This window comes from Triturus cristatus, chromosome 2_2 (assembly GCF_964204655.1).
Source record: "Triturus cristatus chromosome 2_2, aTriCri1.1, whole genome shotgun sequence".
Taxonomy (NCBI): domain Eukaryota; kingdom Metazoa; phylum Chordata; class Amphibia; order Caudata; family Salamandridae; genus Triturus; species Triturus cristatus.
In genome coordinates, this window is record NC_140582.1 from 54,189,366 (window position 1) to 54,210,334 (window position 20,969).

The 20,969-nt window shown below is 41.4% G+C and overlaps 1 protein-coding gene across 2 annotated transcripts in view; it reads right to left on the bottom strand.

Moving 5' to 3' along the window:
- The window catches only part of LOC146861821 (uncharacterized), a 1,143,841-nt gene that overhangs the window by 62,342 nt on the left and 1,060,530 nt on the right, over positions 1 to 20,969 (bottom strand). For both annotated transcript variants that reach the window (XM_085643198.1, XM_085643199.1), the window contains exon 17: positions 2,655 to 2,681. In XM_085643198.1, the coding sequence (XP_085499324.1) occupies positions 2,655 to 2,681 (27 nt within the window). The remainder of the gene's footprint in view (positions 1 to 2,654; positions 2,682 to 20,969) is intronic.

Here is a 20,969-nt window from a genome sequence, read left to right on the forward strand (position 1 = left end):
TTCTACTGTGACGTAGCTCCCATAGATGTGTTATTGAGGATTCTTGTCTTCAGCGTCTTTCTGCTAATCTCAGTTTCCTCCTTTTATTATTCAGGTCCTGGTTGTACCGTGGACGGAACAGTTTATTTTGTACTCTTTTCAGGCGGGTGCTACCACATCCATTATGTTTAACATTGTCTGGTTGTAGTGAGCTGTATGTTCATTCACATCTACTTCCTGTGAAGGAATCAGGTTTCTCTTGCATAATAAGGCTGGGTCGCCTTTGTTTACATCAGTTGTGTCTCTTGCCCAGTGCTTGCTTTTGAATTGTTCAAAAGCAAAGATTTATGTATATAAGTTTGTGAGAATGCTGAATTTTAAGATGTTCTTCTGTTTATACCCTATGAAGAATAAATTACACTTACATATACCGATATTGAATGAACTGACAATTCAGGATACACGTGATACTTTAACATTGTTGTCTATATCTAACTGTGAGGAAGAGTCTGTGACTATGACAAGCTTACTCTCTGATCTGCAACTGTGTACTAACCCGAGGATAGGCAGTGGGCTCAAATTGAAGTACAAGTGAATGCCACAATTGGGCAGTAGCAATAATATTGATCTTTTTTACAAAGCTATTAATTTGGATCTGGATAACTGGAGCAAAAAATTACGAGTTTATTATGGAAGTCAGTATGGTGAGAATCTTACCTAACCTAAGTATGTAGCCTTACAGCAACTCGAGAACAATAAGGATTTGATCAGAGAGTTATACAAAGGAGGTCACATGGTCGTTATAAAGAAGGTTGACTATGACAATGAGATTTATAATCAAATAAGACATATGCCATGTTATCTTAAATTGGATTCCAATCTGGTCATGTCTCTTACTAAAAAGATTAATGTTAAATTGAAGGAATGGCACAGTTCAGGGTTGTTTGAGGATGATGAATATTATTTTCTATTAATAGATCGTGCTAGTTAGCCATACCTATATTTTCATAAGGATTTACAGTTTCTACCTTATAGACTGATTATTGTCAATATTCTGGGCTCTACTGAAAGAATGTCATATTGTGTGAATCTTTTTTGCTGCTCTTTGTGATTAAACTTCTGTCATATCAGTGACACCAAACACATCTTAAATATAATTAATTATGTCATATGGGAGCCTATTCCGATGTTGGTATCTATGGATGTGGTATCTTTATATACCAATATTGCATATGATAATGGTACTGCTGCTTTAACACATCTTAACTCCAGGTCCATAGAGCTTTTGGAACACACATATACGTTATTCACCATAGCTAGATTGATTCTGGACATTAATGTTTTCCTGTTTAATGGGGAAGGCTGCAAACAGTTACATGGTACTGTGATGTGCTCCATATTTGCCCCCTTTACACAAACATATTTATGAGCTGGTTTGAGTTGGAGCAAATTTGGGACTGAAACAGTGCTAATCTGAGTTATTGTTTTCATCACAGGGGAAGATTCTTTGGTGACTGCCTGATGATCTGAACTGGGGATGTCATGTAACACAATTGGTTTGATGTGGTTATAAGAATGTCTTATAAAGATTCAACACTTTCCAAGGTTACTTTTGATTTTCAATTTAATGGTATGCGTGTTTTGATCACTAAGGGACAAGTTACATTATGTTGGCACAAATGGATAGGAACACACTTTGAGATCGGTCACTATGGTTCTAAGTACAGCATGTTCATATCTTCACATTTACTTCACAATAATTTTGAAATACGTCTTAAGTTATATAAGTTATATATGAGTTTTGTACTTGCTTTGATACACTATATCATTCATTTGCTAGTATATTGGAAAGCTATGTCCTTTGTACCTAATTGTTGGTGGGGGATGGCAACAAACACTGTCTAGGTCTAGCTTTAGGAATTAGCTGATCTGGGATGTATTATTCACAGCCCTGATGAAGTCAGAGGCGAATACGCCACTACGACAAAACATGTGTTGGCTGTAATAAAACCTGTCTTGGCTAGTTATACTCGTGCATGAATTTAAGGAAGTGCCTGTGGGTTCAAAAAAGAGACTGGAATGATAACATTTCTAATTTGTACAATCCTACTTTGTAACATATCTGAGTGGTCAGGCTAATTTGTATTTGTTGAACCTTTTCCATTCTATAAGGGTTCTTTGGTTGCCATCTCTTACCCTTGAGCACCAAGTTTCTATGTGATATAATTTTCGATCAACAACAATTTACTAAGGAGTGCACCCTTTTGCCTGTTCACCATGTGTTGGATTTACAATGGAATAAGAGGACTTTCTTAAAAACATTATAAGTTATTAAAATCAAATGACCTAGCTTGCGTGAATAGATGCATGACTGAAACAAAGAGGTAGTGTGTGAATTCTAAGAGAAGAGCTACCAGAACAAATCAATTGAAGGCGCTATGCACTGCTAGGTAAATGTCAGTTGATAATTACATTTGCCAGACTTCAAAACAATGCAAAGAATATGTGCATGTCTTTCTATAACCCAAACAAACCAAGAGATGCTTGTCATGCATAACAGAGAAAATAGGAAATAACAGGATGTACTCTGCGTCACTATGCACATAATAAACTACATTACAAGTTCTACAGGAGACAGTTGTTTTCTAAAGGTTTTCTTAAAAGAGTGAACTTACCAATATCGAGAGATGCTGTATCAAACACTACGGGGAAATAAAAGAGAAAATGTCAATGTTTGCATGAATATATAGCTTGAGAAGAGAATATGTTACTACTGTTAATGAAAAAAGTTTTTACATTTGCTTTATTGTGTGACTAGAAGAACAATTTCAACATCCATCTGTAACTCAAGGTTTAACGCAACTAAAACAAGACATGCAAACCTAACTCATTCAAGGGCAAATAGTTTGATTATGTTATATTTAAAAGAAAATACATTTCCTATTATTGACACATTACTTTTTAACGCATGCAGATATCAAAAGTCTAGCAAAATGACTTACAAAGAAATACCGAATATAATAAAATTAACTGCTCAAGGGGAGGAAATCATGATATGTGCTTCCCTTGACTCTACCTAGCGGTTAATATGGAGAGTTCCATATATATTTAAAGTGCTATTTCAATAAATATGAATAACTGGGCATAAAATATAAGAAACAGATAAGTGCTAGGTCCTGGGAGCCGCCAGTAGAGAAGTTGAGCACCATCATCAGCCACAGCCAGGGGGGGACTCCAAGCCCCACAAAGCTGAGCGCCAGGAGGCGCTGTCGTCACTGTGTCCGTGCCCGGAGGCGCTTTAAAAGTACATTGCGGCCCTCGCAGCGCGGGAGCCGCAAGTAGAGAAGCAGAGCACCAGCCACAGCCACGGGGGGACTCCAAGCCACACAAAGCTGAGCTCCAGGAGGCGCTGCCGTTACCATGTCCGCCCCAGGAGGCGCTTCAGAAGTACATCACGGTCCCCGCAGCATGGGATCCACTAGTAGAGAAGCAGAGCACCAGCAGCAGCCACAGCCAGGGGGGGACTCCAAGCCCCAGAAAGCTGAGCGCCAGGAGGCTCTGCCGTCACCGTGTCTGTGGCTCGAGGCGCTTTAAAAGTACATCACGGCCCCCGCAGCGTGGGATCCGCCAGTAGAGAAGGAGAGCACCAGCAGCAGCCACAAGAAAATAATCCCTAAACAGTCGGGGTAGGCACTAAAGGCTGAGACACTAACGTCGCTAATGACTCTGAAGAACTGTGAGGATCCCTGAAACAAAAATTGTGGAGACAGTGTCTTGTCTTTTAAAAGATTTTTTAAATGAATTCTCGAAAACTCTCATTGACATTAGGGCAACACTCTCCAAAATGGAAAACCCATTGACCTCTTCGGCCCAACTCACGCAGATTGCAGCCTCTAATATTAAAGTTGCTCACCAATTAAATCCCCCTGTTACTTCCTCTGTAGTGGCACACATCAAGACCCAGACCCCTCTAGTAACCACAGGTGTAACAGGACATGGGGGACAGGCTACGGGGTCATCTATGCCGGCTCAACAGGCCGCCCCAACCAGTGAGCCATATAAAAGGGGCCTCCCAGGGGGACATCAACTCCACGATCAGGTGCTTAGTGGAGTCACTCAGTTTGCCCCTAATACCCTGAATTTGCCAATTATAGATCTCCCTCCAGAAAGCTGTCCTTATACAGTGGTTCTGGTGGGGGTCCCAGGACAAGACAGCTCACAGGATGAGTCATCTGTCCAGCTGATTAATAAAGTAACCCACTGGTTAGGTAAACATGTTGGGTTTAATATATCTGAGCAAGGCACATACTGATGGCTAGAAAGGTGGCATGGATTGGTAGGTGCATGAAAATATTCCATGGGGATAGAGTAATTGTCACCCTCAGGTACCCTGAACTAGTTCATAAGATTTTACATCCCCGTTCACAATCATCCCTAGTAGAGTCTGGGATTAACCCACTACCACTTGGTTTTTTCTACAGACCCCCTTCTAATCCCTCAGCTTTTCAAGGTTCTGCTATGCAGGAAGTGGGCTGTATTTGGGGCAGGAGCCCCGTAAAATTGACAAATGCTTTTGCACCATTGAGGGACCTGAATTATATAGATTGACTATTAGAAGGGGTGAGTAAAGGTAGAGCCATGAATAATAGGGCTGAACCCTCTGATGAATCATGTGGGAGTGTGGAGACTATTGTTGGTGCAACACCAGAAACCACATGATCAAACTGAAAGGGGATTGGTAAGTTTAGAAAGGGCTGCCATCAACCCTTCCTGTTCGCAGGAGGGGCAAACTCTGGGTGATCTAAAAATAGTTTTGTGGAACATAGCAGGCCTAGCTAGCAAGTTCTGGGATGAACAGTGGCTACATTATATTGGGAACTTCCACATAATGTGTTTTCAGGAGACATGGGAGCCAGTTAACAAATTCTTTTTAGAAGGCTATAAAAAATGTTTTTGTCCAGCTCCAAGGTCCAGCGTAGGGAGAGCAAGGAGGGGTTTAATCATGTTTATAGATATAAGGATACAGGGGAGGTGGAAGCCTATGTTGTGGGACTCGGATGTAGCACAAGGACTCACTTTTTTAATAAGACTTTTCGACTAGCGCTAATTAAATTCTCCAATGCACAGCTACAGGCACAGGGAGCGAACTCCTTCGATGAACTAATGAGACAGTTGGAGGATCTGCGAAGTGAAGGTCTAGCACAGTCACATTTAATTGTGGATGGAGACTTCAACTGCCATCTGAGCCCCAACTTGAGGGTGACTCTTTGTGACTGGTCGACCTGCACGTTAAAAAAGGGACCACACATGGTACACACACAGTAAGGGTGGTAGCTGAGTTTCCTTCAAAATACCTGTGGCTAACCCATACCATGGACTTGATTGCCACCGACATAGGTACAACTGTACCCCCAACTTACAAAGGTAGAGGCTGTTCGTCATTTATTGATTTAATTTTTGTTTCACTCGCAGTGAGGAGATTTATAACCTTTTTTAACATTTGTTTTAGTATATTTAGTGATCACAATCCTGTGACCATGTCACTGGTTGCCCCTCGACACCACCCAGTATCACACAGACTTCCAGGGGGAATGATATCCACTACTGACCAAGGCAGGCGGTTACGCTGGGCGCAGGTTGACACTGCTACCTTTAATAACTCCCTTTTTAAAATAGGCAAGCAGGAGATCCTGAAATGTCTTGATCTAGAAGCACCGGGCCTTGAACTAGTGCAGGCATTCACAGCCATTGCACAATTAGCAGATAGTCTATTAACAGTTCCGGCACATCCCCCAAGATGGAGGTTCCAAGATGGTTTGATAGGCAATGCTTGCAGTCCCTGAGAGCCCTAAAGATGGCCCTCAAACAATTATCTAGAGATGGGGGTCATATGGCGGTTTGCCGCAAAATGTATAAACAAGCAGTAAAGACGCAGAAACGCCAATTGCAATTGAAGGCTTAGGAGGATCTAGAAGAGGCCTCAGAGCTAAAGGATTCCACCCTTTTCTTTAGGGTTATTAATAATCCATGTTTATAAGATTTGAATAACCCAAGCGTAAGTTACAACATCTTACCAGAGCGATGGCAGGCCCATTTTGAGGGACTGTACAATCAGCCCCACAGGGAGGATGAAACACAGGCACTAACTATTCTCCAGAGAACGGACCCCATTACGTTCACTTTGGATGAGGTGAGATCAGGCATTGATGATCTTTCGCGGAACAAAGCAACAGGACTAGATGGGATCCCACCTGACCTCTTTCGAAGTAACCCAGAGGTATGGACACCCCTCCTAGTGAGGGTTCTAAATGCAGCAGTTGCCACAGAAATGCCCTCATCATGGCCCACAGCCACCATTGTCCCGATATTTAAGAAAGGGGATAGGGATAGCCCACAGTGTTATCGCCCGATATCCCTCATCGATGTGACAGTGAAGGTCCTGGGTCGGGTGATATTAAATAGTTTAGCTGATTGGGCAGAGACCAAATGAGTAATAACGAACGTGCAATATGGGTTCCGTCCTGGCAAATCCACTTCAGACCAATGCCTTAACCTCTATCTCGTTATTGCTAAGTACACCATATCCAAGTCAGGGTCACTCTATTTAGCTTTTATGGACCTCACCGCAGCTTTTGATCGAGTAAATCGCAGCAAACTTTGGAATCTTATGGAAGAGCTGGGTGTGGACCATGCATTAATTAACATTCTAATGGCACTACACATGAACACCACTGCTGCAGTAAGATACACACACGAGGGGAAGATCACAGATCATTTTAAATGTTTGAGCGGGGTTAGACAGGGCTGCATATTAGCACCGTTCCTGTTTACATTATATATCAACGGCCTTGATTCCGCCCTGACCACCCTACAAGACGATACCCCGAGGACAGACTCACAACCGGTTCCCGACTTGCATTAAGCGGACGATGCGGTTCTCCTTGCCCGCACACCAAAGGGTTTACAGCTTCTATTAGATGGATTTGTGGCATTTATAAACAAGATGGACCTGTCTTCAAACCTATCAAAATCCTATATAATGGGAGTAGGGAAGAAGTGCAGGATGTCTAATACCGATACAGTATGCACACACACTCTAAGTAAAGTACTGACCTTTTCATATTTAGGCATTTTATTTGATGATAAATTGAGTTTTAAACATTTACTAGAGGATAATTGCCTGGGTCTGACAAGGTCCACTGGAGCAATTGCAAGCTTCGCCCATGGATTAGGCAAATGGTCACTTGGGACAATTTTAAAGTTATACAACTCTTTCTGTTGCTCCAAAGTTTTATATGGTAGCAAGGTTTGGGGATTCATGATGACCAACAAGCTATAAAGTGAAGAAGACGGCTATTTTAGACGTCTGCTGAAAGCCCCTCATAGCACCCCTGCGTTTATTGTCCATGAGGAATTGGGGTCGAAGTACATCTCAGATATGGTGGCTGTGAAACCCGTATTGTGTTGGGCGAACATTTGGTCGAACGAGGAGGCAGGTTTTAATAGGCTGGTAATTCCAGGACTGTCTCTCCTTGGACCATGCGTTACAAATTTCTTGGCTCAAGTATGTAAAGGACACCCTCACTACATTAGGCTGATCAGATCTGTTCCTAAATCATGATAAGGTGGGAGCACGAGAAAAAGATTTTATTAAAGATCTGTTTTTTAAACATGCCATGGCACAAAGGGAGGAAAGGCAGCTGAAAAAACCCCACGGTGAGAGAGCATACCTTAGTAGTGTCGTTTCAACGCATGGAACCTTATTTATCCCTTATATCCAGTCCACATGATAGATTTTTATTTACACGTTTTAGGCTGAATCTATTTCACCATCTATTGGCTGTACCTGCTGGTTGTACGGCATATATAGAACAAAAAGGTCCCTGTGGCTGCGACAATAGGTCTCCACAGGATACCTTACACTTTGTTCTACTATGCTCGTACTATTCGTACCCGAGAAGAGTGTTTCTCAAGGGGCTTTTAAGGAAACTAAGATTTAAACAGGCCCGTGTTGCTTTGTTGTTTTTAAAACTGTCTTCAGATGTTTTTACGCTCTTTTGTGTCTCAAACCTTTTTAGATCAGCCCTAAAGCTAATAACTACTAGGGGTACATAAAGGCCTACGACTCCCTGTTAACCGCTGTATTTTGCACATAGTTTCTTTTGGCTCTTTTATGAGTTTATGAGTCCAAGAAGGACAACAGTATTTTAAAGATTTTGCACAGTCTTGTCTTTTTTCTTTTTATGTTTCACTGACTGTTTTTATTAATACTGTCTTCATTGTTATGCTCCTGATAATGTCTCTTTTATGGTGATATTTTAATATGCCGAATAAAGATTATTATTATTATTGTTATTATTAATATTGTGACTGATCTTTTTACATCCGAGCCAATGAATTTGAGACCGTTTCTACTTCTGTTTTACAAGATCACATATTTTCCACTCTTATAAAGCAGCTGAGATAACATTTTTACTTAATTTACTCTAGAGGGAACAGTCAAAATGTATCCCTAGGGTATACCATCCCTATGGTATGGATACCGAGAAAATCCCAAAAAGTGGCCAATATGCCGGGTTGGGAGTAAGCGTCCTTCTCATGAAGGGCGTCAGCCTGTGCATCCAAACCAGTCGCAGCAGTGACGGAAAGGCGGTAGCCTCCAATTTGGAGCTCCACAGAGTGGGACCTACCCACGGCCGGACACCAGGGACTATTATCGCCCTATGATTGTTGTAGTGAAGGTTATGTTGGGAAAGTTGACGATATGGTTTTGAAAGAATATTATTGTTTCTGTTCTCCGGAAATATATTACTGATGAAATCTCACATATGCATCCTATTCGTTAACGTGACATCAGATTTGGTAATCAAACCTGAAATAAGCTTTGTAAATACCTTCGTGACATTGGGATTCTTGTAGGCTTATTGCATAGCTTGCTGCAATTAGATGTAGATACTTGTGTGAAGGGTAGGTGTGGTCATCTGGGCGAGACTTACATTGTTTCCTATAACAAATTTTGTCTGCCAGGGCTGCATCTTGACTCTCGGTCTATTTTCACTGCATGTTAATGGGGTCATCGTCTACTGGTCTACATGTGACAATAATGCAACAACCTTTTATGGTCTAAAGATACCTACATTATTCTTTGCTGATGCGACCTTTCTAATCTCCCATAAACTAATGGTCTTCAAAACCTACTAAATAGCTTTTTTCAATATTTTGATCACCTCTAAGCCTTACTACGAAAGCACAACTAGATTGTCAGCTTTATGTAAACATAGATCATATATCATTCATAGTCTAACTGAAACTCCCACGTAACACTTCAGCTGTTGTTCTTCACCTTGAATGAGCATCATTAAGGCCAAATTATGTTCTATAGTTGCTTACACATTCTTTGGTAAGCCAGCTCAGGAACATATGCAATGAGAAATGTTAAGACCCTACCGTGGGTCAAATTTTTTAATGAAATTTTTGTTTCATTTGGGTTGAAAGCGGTTTGATACAATCCTTTTTTCCAAGTCTAGGCCAGCAATAGTGATAGGGGTAATTTGTGAAATGGTGCATCTGCCTAAAAATGCAGCATGCCCAATTCTTTCAACTGTGCATTACCCCGAGTCAATTTACAGGTGGAGAAAAACTGGGTTCCTCTTGGCCAAGATTCAGGTGGCTCTGCCAGCATAAACCCTGAAATTGGAAGTGCATTCACCACACGACCAACAGGTTGTTATTGTTGTTGCACTACCACATTTATGTTAGGGGGCAATAGGCACTTGTTTTCACTATCAGGAGCTGACAGGCATGCATCCTAGGTATGGAAAGCAAACAATGGCCTCCACAGACTTGGGGAAAACTCCCCAGATGTTTTTTGTTTTTTGATCTTAAAGAACTAGCTTCTGCTTTTGTGCTTGTACTTACAGAACAATATATTTAGCCAAATAGGCACATCAATCATGGAACCTGCTCCGCAAAGGCTCAGTGCCTTCAATAGCACTACCACATGGGCAGTTTCAATGAAGGCTCTGAGATCCCTGGGAGACTAGATGGGTCTCCCCATCTGTTGGGATATCCTGCACCAGGTGAACAGAGGCTGTAGCCTCTGCTGAACGGTTGGGCAAGTGGATCACCTTCTAGGACCTATATTACTGTTTGTAATTCTAAAATGAAAATATTTACTCAAACAGGTCCGTCTCGTAACAACACTGTCACGTTTGGGAGTAATTTGGAATGGATTGATCTTCCCCGAGCACAAACTCTGTGAGTTTAGATTTGGAACCCTGTCTTTAGCAATATTCCCTTAAATTGGTGCTCTTTAAGAATCCAATCTAAACACTACTTAACTTGTCCCGAGACCAAAAAAAACGAAACTCATATTATTCTTTGTACATTGTATTTGAAACAGCAGAATAGATTGATAGCTCTAATGGTACTCAAATATGGCAATACAGATTATGGGTTTAATTTAAAAAGAAAACTTAACCTAATGAGTCATTTTTTTTTAAGTTTTCTGCTTTTGGCTATTCACAAAATTTGAATGCAAGTTATTACTAAAAAAAACAGTAGCACATTCTCTACCATTCATGTTCAACCACTGGTGCTGCAACACCCATCCCATAGAAAATAATGGCGGTAGGGAATTAAAATAAAACCCCATAGGAAATAATATTACATAAAATTGAATCATTTTAAATAGAGAAAATATATAAATATATATAATGTAACATAAAAATATAAACACAGTATAGGTTGATTATTTTATGATAAAACATAAATACCCTACCTTGAAATTACAAATTATTGTAACAATAATTTTAATGTTAATTTAGTTTAATATTACAAAATGTATGTGATAGCGCTGTAGCATTTTTTGTTATACTTGTCTACATTCAAAATAAATATATATAATAAATTTACATTAATGTTTAACAAAACAATATGGTGCTGATTCCGATCCTGGAAAAACCGGGTACGAACCGTCGGTCGGAGGGTTTTCTCCGTCCGACTCGTACCCGGTTGTAACACCTTACAAATATGCAAGTACGATTCGCACGGAAATACTATTTCCGTACGAATCGTACAAAACACCGACCGACGAAAATAAACATACAAATGTGATCCGGGAAAGCGCCAACGTGACGTCGGGACGCATGCAGCCTGCGTTACACGAACCAGGAAGTACGATTCGTACCCACAGCAGTCCGGACGGCAATATTTTTACGGCACCCAAAAAGTGCAGGGAAAGCGAAGTACGCCGCGAAACGACCAGATTAGGGGGCCCGGTACGCACCGTACCCCCCCCCAGCCCCCGTAAGTATGTGCCGAACCCCCCCAGCCCCCGTAAGTACGCGCCAAACCCCCCCAGTCCCCGTAAGTACGTGCTGAACCCCCCCAGCCCCCGTAAGTACGCGCCGAACCCCCCCAGCCCCCGTAAGTATGCGCCGAACCCCCCCCAGCCCCCGTAAGTATGCGCCGAACCCCCACCCGTGTATGTACACCAGTGTACGTACGCACCGCACCCCCACCCGTGTACGTATGGACCGTACCCCCACCCGTGTATGTACACCAGTGTGCCACGTGTGCACCTCCGGCCAGGTTAAAAGTTAGGCCAGTGTTAGATTTGAATATAGTTTCTAAGCAAATACAGTTTATGCATAAATATTATGATTACTTTCCAATGATTTGTATAGCCTTTACTTAAAATAAATGTAGCCACCGACTAATGATCAATTAATACAATGCACAGATTAACTTATGGTATATCATGTGTGTATAACGCACAAGCGCATAAAGCACAAAAATTACGCTGGACCCTACCATACCTATATGGGGACAGTGGGACAAGACACCTTTTACCGGCGACAGAGTCCACTGTACTGGCCTGGGAAAGACAATTGAAAGGGATTGGATAGTATGGGAAAACCACCAGATAAACACCGCAGTTGGTGTGGAAATGGCTCCCAGAGATGGCTTGGGTTCTTGAAACTTGCTGGGCATATCCAAAGTGAGGGATTTGTTGGAGGGAGGTGATATTATGCCATTTGTGCTGCTTCAGAGGGAATATGGGATGAACTCTAATCAGTTCTTAAAATATGCACAAATACAATATGCCTGGTGTGCAGAGAGGCTTCCAGGAAAGGGTGTCCTGGAATAGACCCCGCTTAGGGGCCGGCTCCTGACCAAGGAGCTGGGTAAAGGGGTGATCTCCCTGACCTACAAGATGCTTAACAACATGCCTGATACACTCTGCAAGTTCAGGGAAGCCTGGAAAAAAGATCTTGGGAAATCATAGCACATTGATTGGGAAACCGCACTGATGCATCCGAGGGAGGGTGCGATCAAATCTCTACTGCGCCTAATACAATTTAAAATACGGCACAGGGTCTACTGTGATAGGCGCCGCCTTCAAGCTATGGGTAGAGACCAGACACCCCAGTGTTTGAGATGTCAGGTGAAGAGGGTTCCTTCTAAAACACACGGGTGAACTTGGTAGGGTAATTGCGATTGATCTCCCCCTTGATCCCAAATTACTAATCCTTGGGATCCCCAATGATGTAGACCTCCCTCATTCATAACTGCTATTCTGTAGCCTCGGTCTTGTGGTGGCTAAAAGAAATATGGTCCCCTAGAACATGTCTTAAAATTTGGGGCAAATGGCTGAAATACTATTCCCTGGAGATAACGGATGAACTTGGGTGATCTTGAAGGGACTTATATGTGTGCAACCGGGACTTATCACTGTCTGCTCTTGGGGGCATTGTTTTGGGGTGGCATACCAACAGAATACCTGATGCCTTGTTTTTCGTTTCTGGGAAGGAGGGGGGGAGGTGTAGTCACCTGCTTTGCCCTATGTGTAAACTATTTTGTGATGTGTGCATAATCCATGAAATGCCATGTGTTACACTGTTTTCAAAATAAAAGTTCATTAAAAACCATTACAGGCAGTCATGTAAATAATGTTGTTGAGCTTGCAAATTAATAAGTAGCATACATTTTGTACAATTAGGCCTCACTAATACTTGGCCCTTAATTAAAATCCCATTTAACAATAACAGTAAAAGTGCATATGCGTTGCCAGCTCTTGGGTAAATAGCAAAGTAAGTTTATTTGTAAAGAATAGGTGAAATGGACAGCACATAACCAAAAACCATATCAACAGTACTTGTACAAATAAGCTAGAAAAATAGTAACTAATACTTTTTAAAATACTTATTTTTATTGTTGTGATCAGAAAAGCAAACAAATGGTCCTGAATAACTATTGCAGGATTAAAAGCAGAAATATCCAAATTTCAAAACAAGTTCCTCAAATGTGGTAAATAATTTACATTGGTCCTGTTTCGGAAAGACAATTATGATCCTCTGTATCATCCTCAACAGCGAACTCACCATGAGATCCCCAGGTTAACGCAGTCTCATCGTCCTGCTTCTCCATCCTATGTATGTTATGTAAGATTTTCAAGTGGCTTCCCCAAAACGTGAAATGCACCATCACCCAAGCCCACATCACCAGTCGACTAGACTACAAAAACACCCTCTACAGGGGAATAGGGGCCCACCTAGCTGAAAGGCTAAAAACCCTCCAGAAAGCTGCAGCAAGACTGATCCTGGAACTGCCTAATCGCAGTGGTAGGGGAACAGTATCCTTTGGACCAGTTTCTAATATGCAATAATCAACCAGTCTGCACAATCCATTCAGCATAAGTAATACCTTTAATACAGTCTCATTCACACTTAAGAGGAGCATGCCATATATCTTCCAAAGGTAATAAAACACATAAGTATACAAGAAAATATAAATCGATTTATTCGTTTTAAAATCAAGCTCCAAATTAAAAAGGAGAACAATGTATCAAATCGACACAGTCCATCAAGTAACTACTCAACAGTGATGACATAAGCCCAGTACATAATCGCAAAATCCTGACCAGAAGTTAATGAAGGATTGACTAAAAAACAAAAATAAATATAGAGAGAGTACAGAAAATAGACAACCACAATATGTCATCTACATGGTACACATCCGTATTACAGCAGTAACACAAGAGTGGATCCCGGTATTTTTAGCTTTTTTAAAATGCTCATTGGCCACATCTCCCTTCACAGATTGTGTACTAATTTGAGCATCGACGCATTTCAATGGATGTATTATGCCGCCATCTTTTTCAAGACAGAGGTTTTGACTCTCTTGAACATAAAATATAAACGTGTTGGATTGATTTAAAAACACCTCAGTAGTCCCTGATTAGGCCCAAATATCTGTGTCTGTATCTTTGACCTTTCACTCTAGCCAGCCGGACTGAGACTTGCCGCAGTCTATTCAGGAAGCATCGATTTTTTCTTTCCCTCTTACCCTTCACAAGGGGCTGATTCAATAAATACCCCAGGACGTTATTCAGATATAGCGTCCCTCATGAGTCCCTCTTTACAATTAGGGTTTTCACTGGGCGCTCTCATCAGCGTGGTGGCGTCTACCCGTAGGAGAATAATTAGGTCATCGCACCCATGTCATCCCATCTCAAAAAACTCCACTGACTTTAGGCTCAGAAGAAATGCCAGATCAAGCTCCTCACCCACGTATTCAAAGCTCAGAACAACTCCGGATCCACCTACATCAACCACTGCCTGAGATTACACAAACTCTCCAGACACCTCCGCTGTGCCTCCCTTGCACTGGCCCATACCCCTGCATACAACACAGAAGAACAGGAGGATGCTCCTTCTCCTACCTCACAGCAAAAGCCTGCAACGGCCTTCCATGCAAATCAGGACCTCCCCTACTCTACAGGAGTTCCATAGTATGCTGAAAACCTGGCCCATCAACTGAAACTCTGGACCCTGCCAGCGCCTGGTTACCCTCGTGGGTGATAATTTGTGCTATATAGGTTGACTGATTGATTGATTGATTGACTGATTGATTGATTGATTGATTGATTGATTGATTGATTGATTGATCTAGAGTGCAATTGGCTTACTTCAAGGCAGATGACCAACTGTTCAAAGATACTGTGCCAATTCACATGTTTTTGTAGAAAGAAAGCATATTGCAAACAAACTCCACATCCTGATTCACAGAAACTGAGTTTGGGGAATTTTACGTTGAGGAGGTGCACATATAAATGCAGCTATTCTGCCGACATTATGAATTAGCAGCATTGGCCAGAGTGAAAAAATGAGCAGGACTGCTGATGAAAGACTCATACACTTGATTTGTGGATTTTCTGAAACTTCTTGCAGTTAGTTTCCCACCTTGAAAATATACAGAACTGCTCCTTCCAAAAACCAGATAAGTGCCTTCAGATTGTGGAAATGTAGAGACATAACACACATCTTTAATGGGGATGCATGAAAAGTGGTTCTTCCTTTGAGAATTTTTTTTTCACATTGAAAGAGAGATTGATAGAGATACTACTAGTGCATCTTGGCTCTTAGCAACCCAGCAGAAAATAATTTCCTTAATAACCATATTTACTGCTCACAATTAAGGCAATTTCATAACTTAAACTAGTACTGATTTTCTCTTCATGTAGGAAACATTTCCCAAATAGTATGTATTGTGCATGTGATGGAGCAGGGTTTTTACTTTAAAACCGAATACCTGTTTCATTTTCGCATGTTATAACTAAAAGTACTACTGATTAATTATTAAGTATTAAAAGTTTGTCAAATGTTGACTAATCAACCTTATTAACCAGAGAATTACACGTGGGAATGCTATTGCATGGCTATAATAATAAGTGAACTAAGTTGGTGAGCAAACTGACAGAAATCGATGGTGCTTATGTGATGCTATTGTGTTTGCGCTTATAATTAATATGCATTAATGGCTTTTGATGTCGCAAATGGCTAGATAAATACACACACATAAGGGTATTAGCAGGGGAATAACACTGTATAATCATTTCCGTGCAGTAATTCTGTTTTATGTTTATTTTTGCTTAAGTTGACTGATGTGGCCTATTACAAAATGGCTACCACCCGCAGCCTGCATTCGAGTAGATGGAAAATTTACAAAAAGGCTTCGCGCTGCCTGTGACCTTGCACCTCCGATGAACTGAAAAGCCATAAGCATGATGACAAGTCCGGGACATCTGCCAAGAGCCCCTGGAAGACGGAGAAGTTGCAAAAGTTGAAATATTGACTACACGAACTTGTTATCAACCCATCATTTGAAACAAATATTATCCAGTAGAGACATCCGTAAATGTATCGAAATTAGTCATAAACATTCAATTTTCTATTCATTATTTGGGACAATCTATGCGTGAGAAAATCTCGCATAATATCGAAAAAGTACCAAGATGACATTATTTCCGCCATTCATCCGTTCTGAACAAAGAATTGTAACTTTATAGAATGTAAATTTTAGTATAAATATGAGCAGACTAGAGATGTCTAGCGCCACTTCTTCCCGAGTTGATGATCCGAGGTCCCTATGCTGACGGAGAGGACGATGACTCTACATGACGGCAGAAAACTCTATTTCCGGAGGGAAACAGTTAATTGATGCTTGTTAGTAGGGTAAAGTAGAGGGATGTGCTACTTTATCAACGGAAGTAACGATTCTGTAGTAGGGCAGAGGTAAGCGCTGTTCTCGGGAAAGGCAGAATTTTCGTGGGAAAGGTCTTTTGCTGTTCTGTGGCTAGCGAAGCAGACAATGGAGATGTTTGTATGTTGTAACTAACAGACTTGTAGAAGTTGAAACAAAGTCTACCGAGTAGTCTTGTAAGGGAGGGGTAGACGAGAAACAGGAGACAGGAGCAGGAACGACTGCAGCGACTGTTGACGTCAGGGAGACCGCGCTGTGATTGGACAGTGGGTTGGAACAGTGGAAGCACGGTGATTGGTGTGCTAGTGTACGCCGCGCTACGATTGGGAGACATACAGGGTGACGTAGACGCTCCAGGATTGGTGTGTTAGTGTGAGTCGCGCTGGGATTCGCAGACTGAGTAAGTGACGTAGACGCTCCAGGATTGGTGCGTTGGTGTGAGTCGCGCTGCAATTGGACAAGAGATCGTACAGTTGTAGAAAGAGTAAACAGCTAGTGGAAAATAAGAAAGATGTATTACCACGCTGAGGAAAAGAAGAAAATCCTTGCTTAGTAAAGTGAAGAATTGGTTTGACAAGGATAAAGACATAGTAACAAGGGAAGGACAGTTATTGCCCCCGATAAGAGCCCCAGCATCCTTCATGGTTGCAAAGTATGGGTATCATACCTGTATTTGGTTAGATAACTGGGTGAAGTACACTAAAGATGATGGAGTGTTAGCGTTCCCAGAACATGGTTCATTTAATCTGGCCATATTGAGGAACCTACGGGAGCAGATGATGAATTTAGAGCCTCGGCCTAGGCCGACGCAATTTGAGGCATTAACTGAATGGGAAGACGAAATGCATGAACGAGAAAAGCAGAGGAGTGGAGGTAGCTACAGGTACATGTTTGGGCGAAAGTATGATCGCGAAACCCATCATGACCGGATGAGAAGGTGGCGTGATGCCAGTATGACTGAGGGATTATATCCTGTGAGAACGGCAGAGGAATCAGGAGGGAGAAAGTGTACAGAGAAGGAACATAATGTAGAACCCAGGAGATATGGGGCAAATGAGTCTGATGATGATGTCTTAGAGGACATGCTCTATAAAAGACCACCCCCGTATAGACGAGAACCAGAGGTAGGAACAGCAGTGACCCCGATGAGAGACACCCTGCGGATTATTAAGACTGAGGGTACCACCCCTGAATTGAAAAGCAGTTGTTCTCTGGCGGAAAGAGAAAGAGAGGGAGATAGAGAGAGAGAGAAAGATAGAGAGAGAGAGAGAGAGAGAGAGAGAGAGAGAGAAAGAGAGAGAGAGAGAGAGAGAGAAAGAGAGAGAGAGAGAGAGAAAGAGAGATAGATAGAGAGAATGAAATTGAGGATGAAAAGACCAGAGAACTAGCAAGAACTACTTTTGAACTGACAGAGAAAATCAGGGAACTGCGCACTTAAGAGGAGCATGCCATATATCTTCCAAAGGTAATAAAACACATAAGTATACAAGAAAATATAAATCGATTTATTCGTTTTAAAATCAAGCTCCAAATTAAAAAGGAGAACAATGTATCAAATCGACACAGTCCATCAAGTAACTACTCAACAGTGATGACATAAGCCCAGTACATAATCGCAAAATCCTGACCAGAAGTTAATGAAGGATTGACTAAAAAACAAAAATAAATATAGAGAGTACAGAAAATAGACAACCACAATATGTCATCTACATGGTACACATCCGTATTACAGCAGTAACACAAGAGTGGATCCCGGTATTTTTAGCTTTTTTAAAATACTCATTGGCCACATCTCCCTTCACAGATTGTGTACTAATTTGAGCATCGATGCATTTCAATGGATGTATTATGCCACCATCTTTTTCAAGACAGAGGTTTTGACTCTCTTGAACATAAAATATAAACGTGTTGGATTGATTTAAAAACACCTCAGTAGTCCCTGATTAGGCCCAAATATCTGTGTCTGTATCTTTGACCTTTCACTCTAGCCAGCCGGACTGAGACTTGCCGCAGTCTATTCAGGAAGCATCGATTTTTTCTTTCCCTCTTACCCTTCACAAGGGGCTGATTCAATAAATACCCCAGGACGTTATTCAGATATAGCGTCCCTCATGAGTCCCTCTTTACAATTAGGGTTTTCACTGGGCGCTCTCATCAGCGTGGTGGCGTCTACCCGTAGGAGAATAATTAGGTCATCGCACCCATGTCATCCCATCTCAAAAAACTCCACTGACTTTAGGCTCAGAAGAAATGCCAGATCAAGCTCCTCACCCACGTATTCAAAGCTCAGAACAACTCCGGATCCACCTACATCAACCACTGCCTGAGATTACACAAACTCTCCAGACACCTCCGCTGTGCCTCCCTTGCACTGGCCCATACCCCTGCATACAACACAGAAGAACAGGAGGATGCTCCTTCTCCTACCTCACAGCAAAAGCCTGCAACGGCCTTCCATGCAAATCAGGACCTCCCCTACTCTACAGGAGTTCCATAGTATGCTGAAAACCTGGCCCATCAACTGAAACTCTGGACCCTGCCAGCGCCTGGTTACCCTCGTGGGTGATAATTTGTGCTATATAGGTTGACTGATTGATTGATTGATTGATTGATTGATTGATTGATTGATTGATTGATTGATTGATCTAGAGTGCAATTGGCTTACTTCAAGGCAGATGACCAACTGTTCAAAGATACTGTGCCAATTCGCATGTGTTTGTGGAAAGAAAGCATATTGCAAACAAACTCCACATCCTGATTCACAGTAACTGAGTTTGGGGAATTTTACGTTGAGGAGGTGCACATATAAATGCAGCTATTCTGCCGACATTATGAATTAGCAGCATTGGCCAGAGTGAAAAAATGAGCAGGACTGCTGATGAAAGACTCATACACTTGATTTGTGGATTTTCTGAAACTTCTTGCAGTTAGTTTCCCACCTTGAAAATATACAGAATTGCTCCTTCCAAAAACCAGATAAGTGCCTTCAGATTGTGGAAATGTAGAGACATAACACACATCTTTAATGGGGATGCATGAAAAGTGGTTCTTCCTTTGAGAATTTTTTTTTCATATTGAAAGAGAGATTGATAGAGATACTACTAGTGCATCTTGGCACTTAGCAACCCAGCAGAAAATAATGTCCTTAATAACCATATTTACTGCTCACAATTAAGGCAATTTCATAACTTAAACTAGTACTGATTTTCTCTTCATGTAGGAAACATTTCCCAAATAGTATGCATTGTGCATGTGATGGAGCAGGGTTTTTACTTTAAAACCGAATACCTGTTTCATTTTCGCATGTTATAACTAAAAGTACTACTGATTAATTATTAAGTATTAAAAGTTTGTCAAATGTTGACTAATCAACCTTATTAACCAGAGAATTACACGTGGGAATGCTATTGCATGGCTATAATAATAAGTGAACTAAGTTGGTGAGCAAACTGACAGAAATCGATGGTGCTTATGTGATGCTATTGTGTTTGCGCTTATAATTAATATGCATTAATGGCTTTTGATGTTGCAAATGGCTAGATAAATACACACACATAAGGGTATTAGCAGGGGAATAACACTGTATAATCATTTCCGTGCAGTAATTCTGTTTTATGTTTATTTTTGCTTAAGTTGACTGATGTGGCCTATTACAAAATGGCTACCACCCGCAGCCTGCATTCGAGTAGATGGAAAATTTACAAAAAGGCTTCGCGCTGCCTGTGACCTTGCACCTCCGATGAACTGAAAAGCCATAAGCATGATGACAAGTCCGGGACATCTGCCAAGAGCCCCTGGAAGACGGAGAAGTTGCAAAAGTTGAAATATTGACTACACGAACTTGTTATCAACCCATCATTTGAAACAAATATTATCCAGTAGAGACATCCGTAAATGTATCGAAATTAGTCATGAACATTCAATTTTCTATTCATTATTTGGGACAATCTATGCGTGAGAAAATCTCGCATAATATCGAAAAAGTACCAAGATGACATTATTTCCGCCATTCATCCGTTCTGAACAAAGAATTGTAACTTTATAGAATGTAAATTTTAGTATAAATATGAGCAGACTAGAGAGGTCTAGCGCCACTTCTTCCCGAGTTGATGATCCGAGGTCCCTATGCTGACGGAGAGGACGATGACTCTACATGACGGCAGAAAACTCTATTTCCGGAGGGAAACAGTTAATTGATGCTTGTTAGTAGGGTAAAGTAGAGGGATGTGCTACTTTATCAACGGAAGTAACGATTCTGTAGTAGGGCAGAGGTAAGCGCTGTTCTCGGGAAAGGCAGAATTCTCGCGGGAAAGGTCTTTTGCTGTTCTGTGGCTAGCGAAGCAGACAATGGAGATGTTTGTATGTTGTAACTAACAGACTTGTAGAAGTTGAAACAAAGTCTACCGAGTAGTCTTGTAAGGGAGGGGTAGACGAGAAACAGGAGA